Genomic DNA, 23,965 nt, shown 5'->3' with positions numbered 1-23,965 from the left:
GCAGGGGGTACCTAGGGGACATTTGTCCAGTCCCAGTCTGGTTTGGCTTTCTTGCTTGAGTGTGCTTAGTTGCATTTGAGACAAATATCCATGTGAAAAGGGGCCCGTGTGTCCGGGACCAAACTCGCTGCAATGACTGCAAATGTCCTGAGTTTATGTGAATCCTAGAGACACTGGGTTAAGGACACAGGCCACTAAAAAAATAAATAAACACACAAAACATACAACCTCAACACTAAGCTTCTCAACATTTTCTTGTGTGTTCAGCCCATGGCTGACTCTCTGGGAAGGACAATTCCAGGAGCTCTGTGTCTTAGCCACATCTCCACCCACTCGTGGCTGGTTTCCAAATATGTTAGAGGCCAGCCCCACAGGACTCAGGCCAGGAAGTGCTGAGGGACCTGGGAGGCAGACCCAGGCCCAGGTGTTGTTATAATGAGAACACCCCACCCTGTGTACAGAAGGATAAACTGGAGAGAGAAGAATTCGTGACTCTGGGTAGAATAAAAGTGAACATTTAATGCCACCATACTTTGTCTTTTAAACACCAGATTCTTTTTTGACAACATTTTACACCTCATATGCCACAAAAAGTCAGAGATCGTAGCCAGCAAACAATGTCTTCACACAGGAATGGCACACAGCTCAATGGATTCATGTCACCAGTTTGTGAGAACTATGTAACACTCTGTTCCAGACTGTTCTCCAGGTAGCCTGCTCATAGTTATCATGACCAAGCCAACAGCTAATTTTTATGTAGCTATATAAAGGCCCATACACAAAATCCAGCCTGCAAATAGGCTGCTGGGACCCGCCCAAGTACTGAATAATTTTCTGACCTTAACAAATGAGCTTTATTTTTCTAAAAAAATTAACAGCAAACACTTATGAGCTAAGAACTTAATTTTAAAAACAGCACCAATCTTCTATCCAAACAGTGAATTTCAAACAATGACATTCAATACCACCGTTGACTTCAAATAAGAATTTTTTGAACATGTTTGTGAATTCACTGTTTCCGACACAATAAATGCACTTGGGCAGGCCTTGTCTCCAATCTTCAAATGGGTCCATTTCTACAGATAAGCATATTTATATATACATACATACATTACTAATCATGGAATCATAGAACCAGGGCTTGAAGGAACCACAAAGATCATGTAGCACAATGTCCTCATTTTACAAATTAGAAAACAGTTCCAGAGATGTTGATAAGGTGTACATAGATGGGACTATTGTGGAAACTGGAATCTGAACTCAGGTTTTCTGTCCTGCGCTCTTCTGCCATGCCACATACCTTCTGCACACACGCATCTACATATGTACACACACAGCAGTACAGAGGACTGATGTGTGTTCCTGTCCACACACCTGGTGCAACACCGTCTAACAGGAAGTCCTGGACTCATGTCCAGTTCTGCTATAAAACTGTTCTGTGAACTTGGGCCAATTGATGACCATTGACATCAGTTTCTTTATCTAGAAATGATTCTCCCCAGCTCCAAAAGAGAGCTTTAATTTCTTCAAAGCCCATCCCCCATCAGTTTTGCCACTGTTTTCCCTCTTTACACGATCCTAGAAGGACAGCTATGATGACCCCAACCTTTCACAGCAAAATGAAGCAACTCACCCAAGTTGCATAGCTAGTGATGAACCAGGCGTGGCCCCTGGTCACCTCCTCCTGGGGCTCCAGGCTTTCCTCCTAGTTTTAGTTGCCTCTTAAATGAAACTACTGGCCCCAGCCCTTCCCTGCCTCTCAGGGATCCAGCAAGGGACAAGATGCCTTAAATATTACGGGTTGTAAGACTCACTAAAGTGCTTTGGTTGCTCCAGAAAAAAACTGCTCTGATATATCCAAGGTGAGGACCTGTCGTTGCTTTCCCAGCCCCCTTCAGTAGTACCGCAGGTGGAATGGGGGTCTTGAGGAAATGTGGGAACTTAATACTGTCAGCACTTTTCTCAGGAATTTGATGTTGAACCAGTAAGAGAAGCTGAATCCTCTTCCACCCAGGCCCGTGGAAGCTGATTTCTAAGCTCATTATCATCCAAGTCAAAAGGAAGGATCCTTTCCCCTTTGGTTACTTACTATAGAAACAGCTGAGATTTTGAATTAAGCCCTGTACTCTGAGGACTGGACCCTAATCCCTGTTCTCTTGATTTTTTTTGTCTCCCCCGATCCCCGCTCATGTCTCTGCTGACAGATTTTGCTAGGGAGAAAAGCAAAAAAACAAAAAACGAAAACAAAAGCACAAAAAAACCACATGGTCACAGACATATCCACCAGGCTTACATTTCAATGCCATAGCAAGGGAGACCATTTCCAACCATGATGCATAAAGAAATTCTAAAACACAAGCAGGGTTATAAAACAACATCCTGAGTTTACAAATAAATCATAACTCTTCATAAATTAGGTACGACAATGTGGGATGTTAGAGATAAAGACTCTGCTAGTTTTCTTTTTTAAATAGATTTTTTTCTTAGTTGTAGGTGGACGTTTATTTTATTTATATATGGTGCTAAGAATCAAACCAAGTGCCTCATACATGCTACGCAAACGCTCTACCACAGAGCTATGATCCCAGCCTGACTCTGCCAGTTTTGAAGGTAACTTCTGTGTGATACATAAAATAGATGTGTGAGCACCAGTATCTGTGTCACCTCTACACACAGGGAACAACTGTATTCAGAGAATATCAATAAGATGCAATGTTGATGTGATACTGCCTCAAGCACTAGTTTGTGTCCAATGTCATGACCATACCTCAGGTTCTGAGTAGGGCCACCCAAAAGCAGAATGTGCTTGTTTAGGGATGGGAGAATTCGCTCTTGGGATTTAAAATTTGAAAAAAAAAAAACCACAAAAATCAAAATACTTTTTTGAGATGAGAAGCTTAAGTTTTAATAGCTTCTCCTGGATTGGAGTTCTGCTTTTATTATTGCAGAAATAAGAAACAGTTTTTGTTTTAGAAATATGTCATTTTGTCAGGAAGATTGCTAAGTGACACAATTTATAAGATTTAACCCGCAAATTGTGACACATTTTGGAGGATAAGAAAGAGATACTAAGATCCAAAGAATGTCGGCTGTATTCCCACCACATGGCCAAACCAATTTTAGACTGGCAGTTTCAGTGAAGCTGAATGCCTGGCTTTGTCACCTAGAGTAAAGCAGCCTGAACTGTTCTTTTTCTCCCTGCTTGGAAGTCTCACATGTGGTGGCCCTATAGAGTGTCCCTTGCATTGTGGAAAGCAGGGCCACACTGTCCAGGCAGAGGCAGTGAGCCCAGGAACAATGGAATGGAGTGGTTTAGATAGCAACAACTAATAGCACACAGGACTTCCAGCCTGTTTCTGACTGGCCTGGTTGCAGGGTTTAAGATATATATTGCCTTGAAAAGAGAAGAGATATTTTTGCATATGCTCAAAAAGTGGGCTAATGATGTTCCAGCAGGGAAGAACGACTAAATTCATGACTCTTATTCGATTTCGGAATGAATTAATCTCTAAATTTTTAGCTGAAATTCTTGTTGGAATAAAGAACCTAAAAACATTCATTACATCATTATTTTGGAAGGCTTGAGTATAGATCAGTAGCTGCCAGTGACATCAGCAACTGTGTTTGCTTTGAACAAATTGTGGGCCCTTGCCAGACCTGCCTTCTATCCCAAAAAGTCAAGGTCAGGTGGATGATTTCAAATAGACACATCTGTGATGAAGGCTTGTGGATGAACCCAAATTAATGATGAGTGTTAGAATTTGAAGCCTAAAGAAGGTGGCTAGTTTATAAGGACACGAGATACATACCCAAGTGGGCACAAATTCCCTTCTCCTTCAACTCCAATCATGGAATGAAAATCTTTAGAGCAAGCACAAGACTTGGATGTGTGTATAAAAAGACTTTTTTTGGGAACCACCCCTGTGGATGGAATAAGTGTCTGTGATCAGACTTCCAGCTTTAGGCTACTTCATGACAAACTGGGCCAAATTCCTGCCTGCCAAACGCCCATTTTGTGTGTGTGTGTGTGTGTGTGTGTGCTAATGGGTTTTCTGTGCCCTGTTTTGATGAGTTACAAGTCAGGTTCTCTGATGCTCACAAGACTTCAGTTCCTATTTAGAACCTAGCTGAGCTCCTTTGGCTGTGCGTGTGTGTGTGTGTGTGTGTGTGTGTGTGTGTGTGTGAGATACTTTTTTAAAAATCTCAGTCGGAGTCCCTTCCCTGCTTGGGATCCTTGTTTGAGTTCACAGACTCTTCTCTGCATTTGCATCTGAAGTTCCCCATGTTCAGAATAGCAATTGCAGATAAAACAACAGGGAGGTGTGCTGATTCAGATCTGGAAGAGATGAAAGTGAGAGACAGTTTCTCATGATGTCAAGAGGAATTCAAGGACAAGAAGATCAAAAGTTCCAGCTCTCAGGTCGGGATTTGAAAGCCCAGGATAAAGCAAACTATGGCTCCCTTGCAGCATAAAACACCATCGTGAAATGCAATGTGGATCTACTCCAGGGGAAATGATCTCTATTTCCCTTTCTTGAATCTCAGTTTTGTTTTGCTGGCAATGTTTCTACTTCACACTAAACTATTTGGAGCAGGAATTGGTGGGATAAGTTTCAGACAAGGAATTGAGTAAGGTATATGCCTCTAAGTGTGACTTTCAAAGAGACATTTCATTTGTGTATAATGAAATAGAAATCAGTTCTCGGGTGTTCCCTTGGCCTTCTTGGGCTCTGTGTCACTAAAACCAAAAGGAGACCTGGAACCATCTCCCATCTGGACCCTAAATGACATCCTTTGGTTACTGGGGCTGCTTTGGATATAGTACCTTCTTTCTTATGCTCAAAGATCATCATCTGTATCGTCAATTCATAGAGCCAGGAACAAGCTCATCATAATGTCAAATGCATGACTTCTTCACATGGTTTATCAACTCTTGGTAAAATAAAATGTTTGCAGTTAAGTAAGTAAAATAAGACAAGAAATAAAGAAAAGAAAAAAAAAAGAAAGAGAATGGACAACAATTCCCAGGCAGTTGTTCTCCTATACCATGGCCTGCGAGATCCTGGGGATGTTCCATGATGGGATCTCTTGGGAAGTCAATCTGACTTGGTAAGATCACTGTGGGTAATATCAACCTTTTGTTATATCATGAAGTTGTTAAAAATGTATATAAACACATTTAGGCAGGAAGCAAGCTGAAGGCCACTCCCTAGGAAAGAATTCACTGTTCTGCTTGGTCTCACTCCAGTGAAGGCACTAGGCTCTGTCAGTGACCTTCTAAAGGAAGTCACCGCAGCATGAGGACCTCAGGGCTAAGGGAGAATGTGGCAGTGGCAAAAGCCAAGCTCACTGATGACTTATCAGATGTATTTGTTCACAAACGAAAAACAAGGCATACTCACCTTTGAAAATTCCTCAAAGAAAGGCTTTTCATGAAGTGGTGTATTTCAAACTAGCAACCCAAAGGGATACCAAAGGACAAACAAACCAACTCAAAGCACTGGCATCCCCTGGGGTCCATATGCTTCCAAGAATGTTGTTGTTAAGCAAGCCAATGTATGCAAGTACAGCGAGGCCAGAGATGGGCTCAGAGTCCCAGAACTCTGCAGAATGGGTTTGGGTGGAGGAGTTAGGGGAGGCTCTACTTCTAAGGTAACATACTTGTTTAACTTGTAGGATGCACAAAGAGGAAAATGACCTCTTTTACCAAATTTTAGTCCATTCAACTAGCATATTCAGGCAGATCTTGTGTGGGTACATTTGCATAGAAGCAGACTCTTTACAGAGTGTACAAAGCTGGACTGTGACCCATGGAGTCAGTCCATGGGGCTGACTTCCAAAGCAAGAGAGCTAATGGGTCTTCTGTGCCCTTGTTCTGATGAGTTACAAGTCAGGTGCTCTGATGCTTTTAAGACTTCAGTTCCTGTTTAGAACCTAGCTGAGCCCCGCTGGCTGGTGAGACTGCTGGGCTGGGCTACCAACAAATGCAAAGGCTAATTTTCCATGGCGGGGAGCTTGGGCTGAGAAATTGGTTAGTGGGGACAACTAGCCTGGAAAGAGGCTCTGAAGCTCAGCTGCATTTGAGGGCAAAGATGAACAGTTCTCAGTACCTCAATGCCCTTGGCAGTTCTGTGCCTCAAGTTTTTGACCCTAACACAGGTATACTAATCCTGAAGGGAACTTTTGCAATTTGAGAATGAGGTTTTGGGAGCCAAGACCTGGATATTCATATTCATTCAACTCTACTCTGCCTGTCCATAGTTATGGGATTTAGGGAGGAGGAACGTCTCTCTGCCTTTGGGTGCCAAGCTTTAGGAAACAAGCCTAGTCCCTAGGTGGTATGTATGTAGGCTTCGGGACAGGGAAGAACTGAACTTCTTGCTCTTGGGCAGGACTCTGGATAACAGAAAAGCTGTGTACTCCCTAGACTCCTTCTCGTTCTACACCAATGTGATTGGAGCATGTACCAGCAGAAGAAGCCTCTCAACTCAAAGTCACCACCCCTCTCCCCGGCCCCCAAACTGCCACTTCAATAAATCTACAAAACTCAAAAACAAACAAATATGGCTCTGCTGAATTGATTCAAGCTTTCGATCCAGAGTCTTTGGAATAGAAATGAGCATGAACTTGTTTTGAGGATCATAAAAACCCTGGATGGGTGGGGAAAGGATAAGGATGGGTGGCTGGATATGGAACAAACGCCTACCTACATGGAGAAGTCTGGCCCAGGTCACAAAGGACAACTTCTTCTCCCTTAGGGATGCAAGCCCTGTCTCCTCTCCTGATGGCTCAAGTTCACTCACGCTGCTCCACGATCAGCCGCCCTCTGGGTCTGCTGGCCGACCTGCTGCTCGTGGGAGGAGGCACTGAGCACCACCTGCCTTTCCAAAACCTTTTTTTTTTTTTTTTTGGAAACACACATTTGCTTGTGTGGATGAAAGTCTCTCTGTTCTGTTCGAGTGGCCTTACCAGAATCATCATATAAGAGAGTTAACATTTATTCGTATGCAATACTGGTTAGGAAATAGCTCTACAAACACAACTTACTTACAAACAGCAAGTCAGAAATAGGATAAAACACCAAGAGAAAAACGAGCCATGAGTACATTTCAAAAACGCGTGGGATTTTCTCTTCTGTGGGTTTTGTTGTTTGCGTCTTGACTAGCACCATCTGTACACGAGAAGAGTTGAACACAAATGTTTGGGTAATCATAAAGATTTGCAAGGCACTTAATCCATCATCCTGGGTCATCTTGTCGTGGGTGTTTTGTTTTCGCTTTCCACAGCAATCCTCCGTCCACCCTCCCCCTCACGAAAGCACGACAAGAGAGAGGTCTCTTTGCCAGCAGTTCTTATGTACAAACAAGTTAAGTTCCTCAAAGTGCTTTTATTTCAGTCTCACGGGGCTCTGACGTCCCTTGGGCTTCCCATCATTCTCTCCTTCCACGTGTTCGGGTTTGCACCTTCCCTACTTCAGAAAACAAAAGAAAACTCGCCTTCCGCTCAACGCTGCCTCCAGACTTGCCACCAACCTTCATCCTCATTCTATAGTCTTTGGGGTGCCGCCAGCACAGAGGGCCTGGGGGAGGGTGACGTCCCCCTGGGGAGTAAGGGGACTGGTGGACCGGGGATCTGCCGCTCCTTATCGGCGCCTGGAGGTGATGTCAAAGCAGGTGATCATCATGAGATGGGCCTTGCAGAAGTTGACGCGGCTCTCCAGGCGCTCGGTGACACACTCCAGGGCCTCCAGGTACTCCAGGGAATCCAGCTCCAGCACCTGCTCCAAGTCGACTGCAAAAGAGGAAGGGCCTGGAGACTCCGGCAGGCGGGAAGAGCCATCCCATCTGCTCAGCCCAGACCACAGGGCTGCCCAAATTTCCCCTCTGTCCCCAGATCTGATTTCTTCACCTGTCTCTAGTGGCCTTGGTATCCCTCCTACCTAATCCTTGGCCTCTCAGCCAGTGGACTGAAACACTGGTTACCAGTTTTTAGATCTTTAACATTTTGTTGAGATTATTCTGAGAAATAAGGCAAAAATCTAGCTGCCCCCATCTCTGGCCATCTCCACCACAGCATCTGTGAAAGATGACGCCATTATTCTTCATTAACCATGAAGAATGCAGATCTTGATGCTGGTGTGGGGCAAATCCCTCCCTTGTGATCTAAAGTGGCAAATCCCTCTGCCTCCTTAGATAAAGGCTGTTTCTCCCTTATATTCCTTCATGAGCACTTTGTGTCCACCTCTCGGGCTGAGAAACCTGACCTGTCTCCGGTCTTCCTAGGCAGTCTCATGAACTTGATGATCATTCAGGAAATATGATAAATAGATCTAAATTGATAGGTGAGCTTCCTTAAGCTCAGAAGATAAGCTGACACTTAGGAGCAGGATGCCTTGCCTGACGCTCAGGCCTACAGGGGGTGAAAAGTTTGAGTCCTGCAGTTTCTGAAGAGCAGGTGTCTGCGATCAACCTCACCTGGACTCAGTTTGCCTACTATATCCATGGTGGATGGGCAGAGGGGTGGGCTGCCTGGTACTAGCTCCAGAGGTGCTGCAAGGAGTCCCCATATGGGGAGGACAGCAGGGACGGCAACCAAGGCTGGTGGAGTGGCCGTGGAATCCAAAGCAGGAGACTTGCGTTTGATTCCCAGCTGCTCCATACTAGCTCTGTGACCTTAACTTCTGCAGGTGCCATGTCCTTAAAAGGAACATGAGCATAATAATTCCTACCCTGCCTATCCTATCTACCTCGAGTTGTTGAGAAGAATAAAATCAAAAAGGAGATAACGAATGTGAACATGGTCTGAAAACATATGAAAACCATGTCATGCTACAGAACCATCAGGGACTGTAACGGAAGCAGACTGCTTTATACAGAGGGCATCCCTGAGAGCGAGACTGTGAGGACACTCACTCAAGGTTACAGTTAATAAGGACCACAGCTGGAGGGAGACCCAGTCTAACAGGCTGAATGCCCGTCTAATACTGAAGAAACAATACCTCACTACACCATAACCCCCTCAGACCTCATCACTGGACCACCTCAAAAGCAGCATCAGATCTAAAAATTAAAAATAAAAATGGACCCAGCACATCTATTTCTGTGCCAAACCCTGCTGGCCACCAACAGGAATAGTCAGCATGCAGCCTCCATAGTTTTTTATTTTTTCCCCCATTCTTATTTTCCACTCATCTTAGAAAAACAATCTGTGCTTCTCCTTTCATGTGGCCTTCTGTTCATTCTCTCTCTTAGCATCAAAAATACCTGATTCTTGACATATACGAAGGCAAGAATGAATGTCTTCAGATGTTTCTTGGAAGCATCTGAAACACAGGTGTACTGAGGTGTAAGCCTGCTCCCTTCCTGGGAGAAAATGTGCTTTGTAAGACAAGGATCATTTTCAAGCCTGCCTTGGGCATAAACAGCTCTTAAAAAATAAAATGTTAATGAAAATGTTAAAAATGAAGGGACTGTGAGGGCTGGGGTTGTGGCTCAGGGGTGGAGCGCTCGTCTAGCACGCGCGAGGCCCTGGGTTCGATCCTTAGCACCACATAAAAATAAATAAAGACATTGTGTCCAACTACAACTAAAAAAATATTAAAAAAAAAAATGAAGGAACTGTCTGAAGGGATGCCCTGGGATCTCAAAGTGTCCAGAGATTCATGGGAAAAAAAAAAAAAAAAGAAAAGGCAGCCACAGGTGGGACAGAAATAAGCACTAGGCTCCATGTTTGTGCCCTGGTCAGACATTAGCTAATGTTCTGTCTTGTCTGCCCCATAATACCTTTGATAAAAATACCTTTGAAGGAAGAACATTTCTAATAGAGGACTTCATTTCCCGTATCATGTCTGCAGGCACAGGCTGTATTTGTGGGACTGTGGGCCTAGCCACAGATGCTGCATCCCCAAAGCAAAGGATGCTCTCTGTATTGGATGGTCACGAGAACCCACTGAGGTACTCAGGGGACATGGTACTACTCCATTTATATGGAAAAGAAACCTGTCACAAGTGGCAGGCGCTGGGAAGAGCCGGGCATCTGACAAACCTTGGCACTTTCTTTTTCACCCAGAATCATTTTACCCAATATTTAAAAAAACCAGCTTCTCTGGCACACAAATCTAAGCCTCAGACCTCACTCGTGGGCTCTCCTCGCTGCCATGGAACACTGGGAGAGGGGGACATGCAGGGGAGGGGTGTGTTGAGAGGGGACAGAGGCAGCTGAGGGCTGGAGAAAAGAGCCAGATGGGAAACAGGGAGAGAATTTTAATGACAGTAGCATATTTTATCCCCCAGATTGTGGGATTGCTTCCCACATCAATGTAGTAGTTGGGACCAGATTTAAGTTTTATTTCGCACTAAATGGAATGGTTAGGAACAAATAAATAAGAGACAATTGAATCCGCCTCTCAAAAAGAACAAAATTGCTCTGAATCATTATTAGATGGTTACTGTCATCTGGGGCTTTCTATTAAATGGAAATAACACCAGGCTGCTCCTCTTGCTTTCTGGGTCCTCCGTGAGGCTTTACTATGGTCGTACATTCTACCCTATCAAGAGCTCTATAAATTCATGTCTATTTCAGGCTAGATAAGCAGTGTGATTTTGTGGCCTAGGAAATTTGTAATACAGCCTTCATGTCTGGGTGATCTGCCACATGCAGGGGGGAAAAATCTCATTTTCAAGTGCTTTGGACTGAAACACATAAGAAATAATCTCGCAAGAGCAATATTCGCCACTCCTTTGCTGTTCCCAGCCCCTCCCACCTGCCCCAGGAGAGTAGGATTGTTCACTCAGAGCAACCATCTCCATCTGCCCCTAGATGAAGTGTGCCGAGGTCACCCTGGGTTAGGTGCCAGGCCTCTGTCACTGGGGAACCTGTTAGCCACCGTGATAGAAATGAACCATGGGCCTTACATTCACGGAGCCACTTGTTGGGGTCCAGCATCAGGTACTGTTTGGTCATCTCCAGCTCCTTCATCAGCCACTCGTACTTGGCTCTGACCTCTGCGATCCTCTGCTGGCGATGCTCCAGAATTTTCAGTTTTGCGTTAAAGCACATGACCTCCTGCACAGCGACGGAGAAGGAGAGGGGCAGTGTAGAGAAAAGAAAAGAGATCCTTCTGCTCCTGTCCAGTCCACATGACCTCTTCTAGAGAGGAACACTTCTAAAGACCGTCCATGAGAAAGGAGCTGGTCCCTGGGAAGTCTGGGAGGGACTTCAGAGACCTCAGTGGGATTTCTTCCTTGATAAACCAGACAGCTCAGCCATGGGGGAGACTGTCGCAGGCTGTTCTTAAATGTAGAAAGCAGATGGTGTTCCAACTGGGCAAATGCTGGTCTGCATGAGTATGAAACCTCAAGACAAGGAGCCAGAAAAGCCCCCCAGACCACTGTGTCCCCCAGCATGTGAGTCTTTAAGGCATTTCAGGAGAGGACACAGAGTTCCCTCCAAAGTGTCTATCCCACTTTATGGGCCCACTGTCACCCACCTGCCCACAACAGAAGCAGGTCCCTTCTCAGGGCAGGACCCATGGGTAACCGCCCCCACTCCAGGAAATGGACTCACCTTGCTGGCGCCACCACGTCGCCGCTGCAGGCGCTCCACATCGTCGATTTCATAGACCTTGATCTCAAAGGGTTCCCCGAGGCCCCTCTGGGTGCTCCGCAAGGGGCCATCCACCCAGCGGACCCCTGTGCTGGTGGTGGGTTTTCTCACAGGGGAGGAGGTATCGAGGGACAATGCTGGGATGAGCCTCCGTCTCTGAGAACCTAGGGAGAGGAATAAGCCACGTTTGATCCTTTTGCACTTCAAATTTTGATATCTTTCTTTGATGCAAGGAATGGGGTCATGGCAGGACCCTGTGGTCACCTGCAGAGCTGCACTGAAATGCTCTGACCTCTCACCCCTGACCCCAGCACTCACTCCAAGGGCTTCACCTGGAGAAACCCAGAAAAATCCCTGCTCTGCTCTTAGAACCCCCAACGTGCAGCCTAGAACTGTGAAGTGCCCTGGTGTGTGCTCGGCACGGGGACATGTGCCAAAAAGAAATGAAAGATACATCCATGTTAGGGAAAAAAGGTCCCAGTGTTTGATAGTATGGTTATAGGATTTCCAGAAAATACTGTGTATTTGTTTATAACAACAGCACTACAGTAAGCACAGACTGCATGCCAGACACTAGTCACCATGCTTGACGCACTATGACAGACTTCTAGCTGACCCCCAATATCTGTCCTCTTTTGTGTGTGTGTGGTTCTGGGGATTGAACCCAGGGCATTGCATATGCTACGCAACTCTCCACCACTGAGCTATCTGTGCAGCACCATCTTCCTTTTCTTCCTCAGCAAGAGACACCCCGATTTCAGCAGGGCACATGGTCAAATCCAGTGGAGAACATACCCTGGCATGTTTTTGACCAATGGGGACATAAGTAGAAGTGGTATGTATAGCTGCTAAAAAGAATCAGCAGAAAGAAGAAAAGCAAGACAGGTATCTTAGTCTCCCAGCACCCTGGAGACTACCACATGACACTAAATCTCTATATTGCTATAGGGGGTTTTCTGTCCTAGACAAACCTAGTCCTAACCAATATATACACAGTATCTCGTTTAATTCTCTCAAAAGAGGAAACTAAGGTATAAAGATCATTAGTAGCTTACCCAAGACCTCGGTGTTTCTTTGTTGAAAAAAAAAATCCATTGCGGTCTCTCTCTCTCCCTCTCATACACACACACACACACACACACACACACAAACTAACAAAATCATGTAGCAAATGATTTCTCCAAAGGATGTTATGGTTTGGATCATAAATGCACCCCAAAGGCCATGAGTGATAGGTTTGGTCCTCAGCAGGTTATACTATTGGACATGGTAAAACTTTTAGGAGGTGGGACCTAGTGAGAGAAAATTAGGTCACTGGGCATGTGCATTTAAAGGGGATGTTGGAACCTCGGTCCCTTTGCCCTCTCCCTTTCTTTGCTTCCTGGCCCACATGAGGTGATAGCTTTGATCCATCACTGGCTCCCACCAGGCTGTGGTGCCTTGCCACAGGCCCAAAGCAACAGGGTCAAACTCTGAAGCCATGAGCCAAAATACATCTTTCCTCCCTTTTTATGTTATTTATTTCAGGTATTTTATCATAGCAATGTAAAGCTGACTGACAAGATGTGTTGGGACTAAATACCACAGGATTTGGTACATATGAGCCAAAATGAGCATTTGAGAGGAGATGCTCATTGAAGATAAATATCCTTTTGATTGCCTGTCTTCAGATCACTCATGTCTATTTGCGGAGACGGAAAACACACAAGAAGTGACTTGGGAATGGTGTACAGAGATGATCAGTTCCTTTGTGTCCTTAGGGGCAGGTCTCTAAAGAGAAATAACAAGCACTTAGACAGCAGGGCCCAGAGGCCCCTCTGACCCAAGCATCATCTTCCTGATGACCAGTGTCATAAGTGAGTGAGCTGTGGCCTCCTGGCCTTCTGAGCTCAGGGCCTGATATTTTCACCCATGTATGAAAGGGAACTGCCTCTTGCTTTGAGAAACTAGAGGGTTTGATCCATTTCCCTGGTTTCTCTGCCTGTGGGAGGTTTAGGTGTCTCTGGACCTGACTTCCCGGAAGGAAGCTGAACCTGTTAAAGGCTGGGCTGTGACCCTGAGTACTCCTTCAGAAAGGGACAGGCACATCAGTGGCTCTCTCCTGGGCAGGAGGGTGATGGGAAAGCTGACATAATCCCAACAGGTTCATCCTGAGGCTGAAGAGGGCCTGATCCACTGTGGCTCTGAATTTCTGACTCCCCCCGCCCCAGGATGACTAAAGAAGGTAAAGTTTGCCTGAAGCCTTTGTAGCTGCTCCTTAGGGTAGAATGGATACAGTGCCCCATACAAAGTCAAATTTGAGAAAAAATGAGAATGAGAGAGTGTGAAGTGCTAGCAATCTGAAGGCTGCGAGGCCTGGCAGTTTTCCTGAGGACCTGGAGATGCCCATATGTGTCAGTGAACCAGGGTAGCTGGAGGCTGTCATGTGAGGTTACAGCAACCAGACATTTGACCTTGGACTTGCCAGTCTCCAGAAGGGTGGGAAGTGGATTTCTATTGTTAATAAATTACCCAGTCTAAGAAGCTTTGTTACAGCAGCAGGAAGGGACCCAGGCATGTGGGAATGCCTCCATTTCTTCCCCCTGCCCTGTTCTTCTCTGGGATAGCAGAGATGGCTCTGAATAAACTTCTATTCCCACAAATTATGAGATAAAATTGATATTCCAAAGATTAATAATAAATAAAAGAGGTCATGTTTAAAACAAGATGGAGAGAAAAAAACAAAAACAAAAACAAAGAGGGAGGCCTCTGGGGAAGGGCAAGACCTCAGACCAAGGCCTGGGCCACTGTGCCTGTTCAGGGTTGATACTCGTGCACCTTGAGCCAGTTTAGATGGGGACTCACTTGCCTAGAGCCAATGCAGGTGAGGACTCGCTCTCCTTGACCATGTGTAGGCAGAGATTCTCCCCTTGAGCCATTGTAGTCTTGATTCCATTTGGGCAGATTGCTTTGGCCAGAAAGTATCCCTTTCCCAGTCTTTAGGCCCCTCCCTGAGGTGTGTGGAGAGGCTGGGTGGTAGCTGTTGGAGAAAACACCTCTGGAAAGGCATTGGAGATTCCAGAGTGTTCTGTAGCATTATCCCCATAATCCCATGTTCAGGGAAGTGAGAGGGGGCCTAGTGGGCAGAGGTGGGCCTGCCTGCAGCAGTGGCTGGGTGCTTCATCACATGCCATGTAGCCTCTGTACTTGGATCCTGCTAGAGGTCCTAGGGAGCAAGCACATGGGCTTCAGGAACTGGAGATGTTAAACCATCTCAGGGTTGCTACTGACATCATAGCCAAGTGCACCCATGTGGAATTGCTCTTTTCTTTGGGTTCTAGGGACACTGAAGTTTGTAAAGTGGAGTGAGCCCAAATAAAGAGTTAGAAACCCTCAGGTCAGTTGTAGGGAGAGTGGGATGGATGTTTGGGTCAGCGCGACTCCACAACTCAGAGGAGTTTATGGGTAGCATTCCAGAAAGCCAGAAGTGACAAACATCTTCACAGACTCTGAACAGAAGCAGGTCTCAGTGATCAGTAAGAGCAAGACGGCGGCCCTGAGGGCCACCATGCGTAGGGTGCTGGGAAGCCCCATGGAAGTGAACCTGAAGATGGATCCACAGTGTTTGCTCCAAGCAAACAATGGAGAGAAGAAAGTTTGTTGTTATTTTTAATGAATACAGCTTCAGGAACTAGGAGATGGTCTAGGGTTAATGTCATCAGGGATCCAAAATGAGAGGATAGAGTATGCCACAGAAAGCAATTAGGACTTGATTTTCCAAATGTGGTGAAATACATGAATCTACAGACTTAACCAGCTTAGCAAACTTTGGTAGGAGAAACCCAAAGTCCATGCCCGGACACGTGGATCACTTACAAACCAGGGATTAAGGAAAACACTTGAAGTCAACCAGAAGAAAACAATACCGTATTGGCAAACATGGAACCATTTAAAGGACTGTGGAATTCTTATCAGAAATTAGGTAAGACAGAAGGCAGCAAAGCAACATTTTTTAACAAAGGAAAAACATAGGGAAACCAAAATCTCATATATCTTCAGAAAGGAAGGAAAAATAATTATATCTTCATATAAAACAAAGCTAAGAGCCAGCTGACTTGTTAACAAAAATAACTGGTGGTTCTTCAGACAGACAGAAAATGATGCTGGAAGGAACTTGGGCATCAGGGATAAAGAGAAAAATAAAAAACAAATAACAAATATGTGGGTAAATAGAAGATGTTATTTTTCTCCTTTTGAGCTCTTTAAGATATGTTTTGACCATTGAAAGGAAAAACTGAGAACATATCTGGAGCTGAACAAAAATTAAAAATACATCATATCAAAGTTTGTGCATGCAATGAAAACATTGCTTAGAGATTCATAGCATCAAATGCTTATGTTAGACAAATAGAAAGTTCTCAAATCCATAATCTAAACTTCTACTTTCAGAAACAGAAAACGATGATCAAAATAAACCCAAAACCAGCACAAGGAGAAAAAAAATAAACATGAAGACTAATATCAGTGACACTCTACAAACCTGTACAATGTGAATGAAATGGACGATTCTGGAGAAGCAGGAGTTACCATAAGAACATGGACATTTAGATGGCTGGGTGGCCATCAGGGAAATTAAGTTCCTCATAGGAAGAGCTCCTAAAAGATCTTCAGGTGTAGATGATATCACTGGAGAATTCTACCACATTGGAAGAAGCATTAATACCAACTGTATACAAAGATTTCCAGGAAGTAGAAGAATGGGGAACAATTCACAATGTATTTCATGAAGCAGGTTTTATGGGGCCATGAAACTAGAAAAGATGGTGCCAGAATAAAACCATGAAAGAAACCCAAAACCGACAGACCCAAGTCCATTGTGAATATAGATACAAATATTTCCACATCAGGCACTTTATGGACAAGCCGAGAAAGACAATATGATGGTATGGATTGACGTAGAATAATTATACAACCAAAGTCAACACCTATCGCTACAAACTCTCAAATAGGTAGGACCAGGGAGTGTTATGGGTTGAATCATATTCCTCAGAGACATGTGTAGGTTCAAAACTCCATACCTTGCAGAAGTGGCATTATTATGATGAAATTACCTATGACGGGGTCATAAGGGGCTAGGGTGAGCTCCTGGTTCTGCCTGGCTTGTGTTACCTTATAAGGACAGCAGGGCAAGTTTTGATTCAGTGTGACTTATGTCGTTCTATGACTATCTTCTCACCTGTTTAGTTGATATTTGTGGTGAAACATTTTCACTCTTGTACCTCTGAGTGTGGGTATGTCCTCAAGTTACGTCTTTGTGGTTCCCATTGGGGGGTTCCATTTAACACGAGAAAGGGACACCACCCTAGTGCGAATCTGCAGCAGGGGAACTTTAGTAGTGTAGTGAATGCTGCTGCTGTGCCTCTCCATCCCCGCCCCCTCAGCTGCTGATGTCACAATGTTATATGCAGACACACTGTGTGTTCAATACCATAGAATACAGTTGGGGTTTTCTGCTACATTATTCTCTTGCAATTTGTAGAAAACAAAAGTGGCACTAGCTTTTACAATTGTCACAAATTTACTTTATCAGAGATCTTTCTGCCTTCATGGAGATCTGAGTTCCTAATCCAGTGTCCTTCGGGTCAAGCTGAGGGACTCCCCTCCCACAGGGCACATCTAGTGAACTCCCTGGGGTCTTGTTTATCCGGTGCTGTGGTTGGAATGTACGTGTCTCTCCAAAATTCCTGTTGATGCTTCAGCCTCAACATAACAGCATTGAAAGGTGGGACTTCAGGAGGCAATTAGGGCATGAGGCTCCAACCCTAGGGATAGGATATGTACCTTAAGAGTGATTCTCCACCATGCACAAGGACCTGGTTCACTTCCCCTACATACACACATACACACACACACACACACACACACACACGCACACACAAAAGTAGGTTTGTCAAACTGGGAGTGGTGGTGTATGGTAGTGTTTTAATGAGCTTTTCCATCACTACAGCCAAGACACCTGACAAGAACAACATAGAGGAGGAAAAGTTTACCTGGGGGGTCAGGGGTTCAGAGGTCTCAGACCATAGATGGCTGATTCAATTGCTCTGGCCTGAGGTGAGGCAGCCTATGATGGGGGAGCCCAGCATGGGAAAGCTGCTCACCACCAGGCAGCAAAGAGGCAGAGGCAGAGACAGAGAAAGAAGGTGGGGCAAGGTCACAGGGATGAAGCACCCTCCCAGGTCATACCCCAGTGACCCACCTCCTCCAGCCATGCCCCACCTGCCTACAGTAGTCAGTCAATCAGTCCATTCAATGAAGGAAGGACTGATAAGATTACAGCTCTCCCAGTCCCACTGCTCCACTTCTGAATATTCCTGCCCTAGCACAGGAGCCTGGGTGGGGGATACCTCACACACAAACCAGAAAAGGCTGTATCCTCTCTACGTGGGACACTGAGGCAGGATGATCACACATTGAAGCCCAACTTGACAGCAAGTGTCTGTCAGGTGATGAGGAATACCCAGTCCAGAGTTAATTTTCTCCACAAAACATCTTTTGCACCCTACACTCCCTTAATTTCACATCAGGTGTAGCTTTTAAAAGCCTCGATCTTTACTCGGTGTACACACACACACACATACTCACACACCATTCCTATATTCACTTTTCAACAAAATGCAGGCACTGATTTATGAGAAACATCAACCCCTTGGGCAAAGTAAATGTCTATCTCCTTAGTGTGCAAGATTTTTATAATGGGAATGAAAAAAAAAAAAAAGAAGTCTGATCAATGGAGAGGGTAACTGCTCTTCCTCCTTACCTATCCTGAGAATGTAGAAATAACCATTCCAAAACTGAAGCTGGTAATGTGTGTGTGTGTGTGTGTGTGTGTGTGTGTGTGTGTGTGTGTGTGAGAGAGAGAGAGAGAGAGAGAGAGAGAGAGAGAGAGATTATGGTGTGGGGGTCTCAGTGTTTGGGCAGCACTGAGTAGCTCAGGCATTTCTAGGATGACCCTGCTAAGGATCTGTTTGTATGAAGAACCAAGGAGAGTTATAAGATGGGACAGTGTATTAATTATCCACTGCAGCTTAACAAATGATTGGGGAATCCTAGTCATGGAAACTCTTAACTCACACACTCCTCTGGATCAGGAGTCTAGGAGCAGCTTAGCAGAGTGATTCTAACCTAGGTTTTCTAAGCTATCAAATGAGACTACAAATCATCTGAAGACTTGATGGGGGCTGGGACACCCACTTCTAGGTTCACTCACGTGACCCTTGGAAGAAGCTTCAGTTCATTTCTATGTGGGCATTTATGACATGGCAAATGGCTTCCCCCAGAGTTAGTGATCCAAGAGAGTGAGTGAGGGCAGCTAAGACAGCAGCCACAGTGTCTTCTGTAACCTAATCTGCCTTATCCTATCAGTCACAGAGACCAACCTTGTTATGGTGTGGAAGGGGCCTACACAAGAGTGTGAATACCAGGAGGAAGGGACCGGTGGGGGCCATCTTGGAGTCTGGCTACCACTGATGACATGTGGTCAGATGGAGAACTATCTGAACAAGGACCACCCTGTGTGTCCCACCAACACTCACACAAGAGCATCACATGAGATGGGAGTGGAGATCACCCTGATGGACAGAGAGAAAAGTAAATAAGCTGAATGGAGAGAGGCATTTCACTGGGTGATATCGATTAACAGAAATATCTTGAAAGCCAACTAATTCCCATTGCCTTCCTTGCGTTCCATCTGGCAATCTTTGGAACTTCCATCACTAGCTCACTCCTTCCCATTGGGAAGTTTACCTAATACTGAGTTCATTGTGCTTTGGGACCTATGAATAGCTTCTTCTGAATGTTAATGAACAGGAAACTTAGTTGTTCACAAAGTTTTGAATTTGGTTGCCTTTCCATCAATTCCATGAATGAATTGACATCCAATTATTATACCTACAATTGAGGATCCCTCCAAAGGTACACTATCATGGTTTAGATATGAGGTGTGCTTCAAAAACCCATATGTGAGACAAGAACATTCAGAGTTGAAATGATTAGGCTACGAGAGATTTAACCAAATCAGTGCATTAAACCAATGATATAAATTAACTGGGTGGTTAACTATAGGCAGATTGGGTGTGGCTGAAGGGGTAGGTCACTGGGGGGCCTGCCTTTGGGATTTATATTTTGTTTCTGGTGAGCAGAGCCCTCTCTGCTTCCTGGCTGTCATATTCTGAGCTGCTTTCCACCACCATGCCCTCATTTTGGGCCCAGAAGTATGGAGTTGGCAGACCGTGGAATGAACCTCAGAAACCATGAGTCAAAATAAACTTTTCCTCTCTATGTTGTTCTTGTCAGGTCTTTTGGTCATAGTGATGAAAAAGCCACTAAAATACCCACAATGAGCCTGATGTTGGTGATGACAGAGAAAATCAAGGACAGGGGCAGAGGTGATATAGTCAGGGTAGAGAAATGGAGTTTAATGATGTAGAAGATGTTTCATAGGTAGAGATGGTGTCCTTCCTTTCCTCTAAAGGACCCAGGGAGCAATAACATTGGCATGGTATGACATCATGTGGAGAAGACTGGCCCCAGGGTCTGGTCTGGTCCCCATGTAAAGTGCTTGGACTTTCTGCAAGGTCTACTATATCCACCTTGTGAGCAGATGTTTCCAAGTTTTGCTGGGCACAGTGTACCACTGACCATTCCTACCAGATTGCTGGTGGGGTCTGGGCAGGAACCATGGCCAGTGGAGCACCCCAGCCAGACAGGAGTCTCGCAGCACCTACCATACACTGCCTGCTGGTTCTGTGATGGCACACTGGAAATCAGCCTCCTTCTAATGCTAGAGGATCAGGATGACTCTCTTCCTGACCACTTTCTGCTCAAACAGCACAGCACTTGAGAAATCCAGAATGTAAAGAAATACTCAGGCTGATAACTGCCAACATAACTCTGCGGCATGAAATGTCCCAGGTTTGGCCTGAGTAAGTCACCGCTGTTACTTTCACAAAACTTTCAACCAGACCATTCCCACTAAATGGAGGCTGAACCCTCTCAGTCCTCCCCTTCTGGGTTTGGCCACCAGCGATATTCATGACCCATCGAATTGAAGATGTTACTGCCTAGAAAACATGGGCATTTGGAGCACGGAGGCCTCACAACACTCTCCAGGCATGTACGTCTGTCTATTTCCAAACTCCTGTCTCTAGGATAGGAATCTTCCAGCCTCAGCTTTCCCCTTCATCACTCACTGCATTCTGGGTCAAGGTGCAGGCACTAGGAGATCAATGAATTGGAAAGCATGAAACACTTATGTAGAAAGGAAACCACAGACATGGAGGAGAGTGAGAGAGTGAGAGAAAGGGAAAGAGGGAACATGACTCTATATATGTTCTTACTGATCTGCAAGAAGCCAGCTCCCTGGAATACTAGATGATGAGTCAAATGAGAAAGATAGATGAGAAGGAGGCAGGTACCCCAGGGCCTCCCAGGTCCCCTCTAGGCAGAGCCTGAGTTTCCTCGCACACTCTCTGTGACTCTCAGCCCTGTACCCGGGACCACATCATGCCTTCTGCCCCATTCTAGGGTCTTACTCTTAAATAAGAGCTTCCTTGGTGCCTTAGGGAGTCAATTAATCCCCCTCCCCACCCCATAACATATTCAAAAAGGTCCTCTCCTCTCTCTCTCTCTCTCTCTCTCTCTAGGTTCAGCCTCTTAGAAACAGTTTTGAAATCTTAAATCTGCCAGGAAGTGACTCTCCTTCCTCCAGTTTTCATTAAGTCCACGGCCACTGTGTTTCTGGAAACCATTAAAACAAAACCAGTACACGCACTTGAGAACCAAATGAGAAGCAGAGCAAACCGCGGTGCTCTCAGGCACTGGCGAGGGGCGATTAGTCACAGATACTTGTGTAGCGCTCTGTGAACTGAACCTGGTATCCCTGGAGCTCAATTCACTACAGGTGGCAAATCACAACCCACAAGATGGGCCCATCAGTCCGTAATGTTTATCTGACACCAAGAGAAGGGAAGACACGTGATTGGTGCTTTTTTGACAAAGGAAATAGGAGACTAGACTCAACATTTCAAGCACTTATCACCAACAGAACAAGATAAGAAAAATACATAGAAAAGAAATATGAGCTGAATTTTAGGGATATGCTGCCAACCAACCAACAGATGCATCAATCAGTGGTATTCAATGGTAACCTGCACCTGCTCAGTGCTGAGTTTCAGGCAGGCTGAGGCAGGGGCAAACAGGACGTGTAGAAGCTCACGTCCCATCAGGTCAAGGCCTCCGTGTGCCTCAGAACAAGCAGGCTTTCCTGGGGTTGCTTCTCTGTGGGCAGACCCTATCTCACCCTGGAGCTTTCTGGATGCTGGATTGCAGCAGGCCTAGGCTCCCTGCAGTAGGTATGAGATTCATTCAGGCCAAGATGCTCATCTAATTCTTGGCCTTTCCTCTCCAGCTCAGGGAAAGAAGCCAAGAGGGCAGGGTGGAATGAAGGACCATGGGAAGAAGATAAAGAGGCTCTGGGTGATGATTGAGGTGAGACTCGAGAGGGAGGTGGTAGTGTTAGGATAGGGACTTGACCGTTGCTACCTTGGTATCTGTCATAAGTCACCCACTGATAGACTGATAGACCCTCTGAAAATTACATGCCTTCTGTCTGGGACAGACATGGGATCCCCTCTTGGGCTGGCTGACATTACTCTAATTCATAGCCCTAGGCTATATACAATTTCATGGCACTGACCACAGAGGGGCCGGCTAGGAACTGTGTGAGGATGAATGAAAAATCCATCCCTTAAAGTAACCTGTAGTGACTCCCCACAGCCAACTACAATAATATATAATCTTATTCTAGTTTTAGAGACTGATATAGAGTATAAGATAGTGGGCACTTTTATTCAGTTCCTGGATGGTCAATGAGTAACTTAATCTGGGATTGCATTTTGTAGTCTCTCAATAAGAATAGGCTCCTCTTGATTGTAGTCTTGCAGTTCGGAGCTTGAGTTCCCATTACTCCCTCAGCCTCCAGTGTCTTCCACCCCTTTCTGCCTGTGAAAATATCAGGATCCTTCAAGACCAGGCCCCGGCCTGGTATTTCCCTGCAGCCTTCTACCATTGCTCTGACTCACAGAGTCCTGCCTTTACCTAAAATACCTGATACGCTCATGTCTGTACTCTCCAATCACACAGGGCAGCCCTCAGTCCCCGCCCCCCTGCCGTTCTCTATTTCATGCTTTTCTTCCTTTCTCTCTAATTAAATTACAGACTCCTTACAGTCACCTTGTAATTTATGTTGCTGACACTCCTCCCTCACTGGAACCTTCTGTATCACTAAACTCTAGGAGTGCATGCCTGATGAATGCTTAACAAGTGCTGTGGTGTAATTTTGGGTATAACCCCAAAGCCCATATGTTATGGGCTTGGTCCCCAGCCCGTGGCATGACTGGGAGGTGGTGGAAACTTCAGGAGGCAGGGCCTAGTAGGAGGTCTTGGGTCACCCAGATATGCCCTTGAAGGGGGTAATGAGAATCCACTCTCTCTCTCTTCTTTTTTTTTTTTGCTTCTTGGCCACCATGAGGTAAGTGACTTTGCTTCACCACACACTCCTCACTATGCTGTGTTGCCCAAAGCAACAGGCCTGTCTGATCAGGGACCAGAATCTCTGAAACCACAATAAAAAGTATACCTTTGCTCTTTTTAAGTTGATTGCCTTGGGTATTTTGTTACAGTAATGGGAAACTATTAGATATAAATAAAATAAAAAATAAAGCTCACTGACAATGGGTTGCCTTATGAAAAGGATGTCATATTGCCATCAATATTCTTTGTATTAATTGACATAGTCTCTTATGATGTGTGCAGCAGGCAGACCATGGCTATTATCTACCAAATCCCTTACTTGTACATGAGAAAACTGAAGCCCAGAGTGGCTAATTATTTCTGAGAGATCACACAACTCAAGATCCCATGTCTTCTACTTTCTGGATTAATCTTCTCACTGCACCATTCCACACAAAGACCACAAGAATAAGCCTGATTATGTTCACTCTTCACTAATAACATGGGTCTCTAGGAATGAGGCTGGAATAATGAACTGTGGTGATATTTGATGGTTTATATTGTTATATGCATCACAAGGAAATCAGAGTGCTCACCGTTATTTACCCAATGATAAAATTCTAGTTCCTTTTTGTTAAGCAAATGACCAAAGCATTACAATTTTCCAAATTCAAAATCCATCTCAAATGAAAGACAACTGCCTGTCTCATCTCTGGTAATTCTAAACATTAGCCATCTACTTAGGATTTTCCTTTGAGGGGTTTTATGGTTTCTCCTAAAGAAGTGGTTTTTTTTTTTTTTTTTTTTTTTT

The 23,965-nt window shown here is 45.0% G+C and overlaps 1 protein-coding gene across 2 annotated transcripts in view; it reads right to left on the bottom strand.

Annotated features, from left to right (window-relative positions):
- Window positions 1–499: 499 nt before the first annotated feature.
- Window positions 500–23,965, bottom strand: part of Kif26b (kinesin family member 26B) — a 488,260-nt gene continuing 464,794 nt past the window's right edge. For both annotated transcript variants that reach the window (XM_048809263.1, XM_015483559.2), the window contains 3 exons: window positions 11,566–11,768; window positions 10,914–11,064; window positions 500–7,791 (listed from right to left, as the gene is read on the bottom strand). In XM_048809263.1, coding sequence (XP_048665220.1) covers window positions 7,643–7,791; window positions 10,914–11,064; window positions 11,566–11,768 — 503 coding nt within the window. In that variant the 3' untranslated portion in view covers window positions 500–7,642. The remainder of the gene's footprint in view (window positions 7,792–10,913; window positions 11,065–11,565; window positions 11,769–23,965) is intronic.

Source organism: Marmota marmota, unplaced genomic scaffold (genome assembly GCF_001458135.2).
Source record: "Marmota marmota marmota unplaced genomic scaffold, marMar, whole genome shotgun sequence".
In the NCBI taxonomy this organism is placed as follows: Eukaryota; Metazoa; Chordata; class Mammalia; order Rodentia; family Sciuridae; genus Marmota; species Marmota marmota.
The sequence above is the reverse complement of the archived record's forward strand: the minus strand, read 5'-3'. Positions and strand labels throughout refer to the sequence as shown.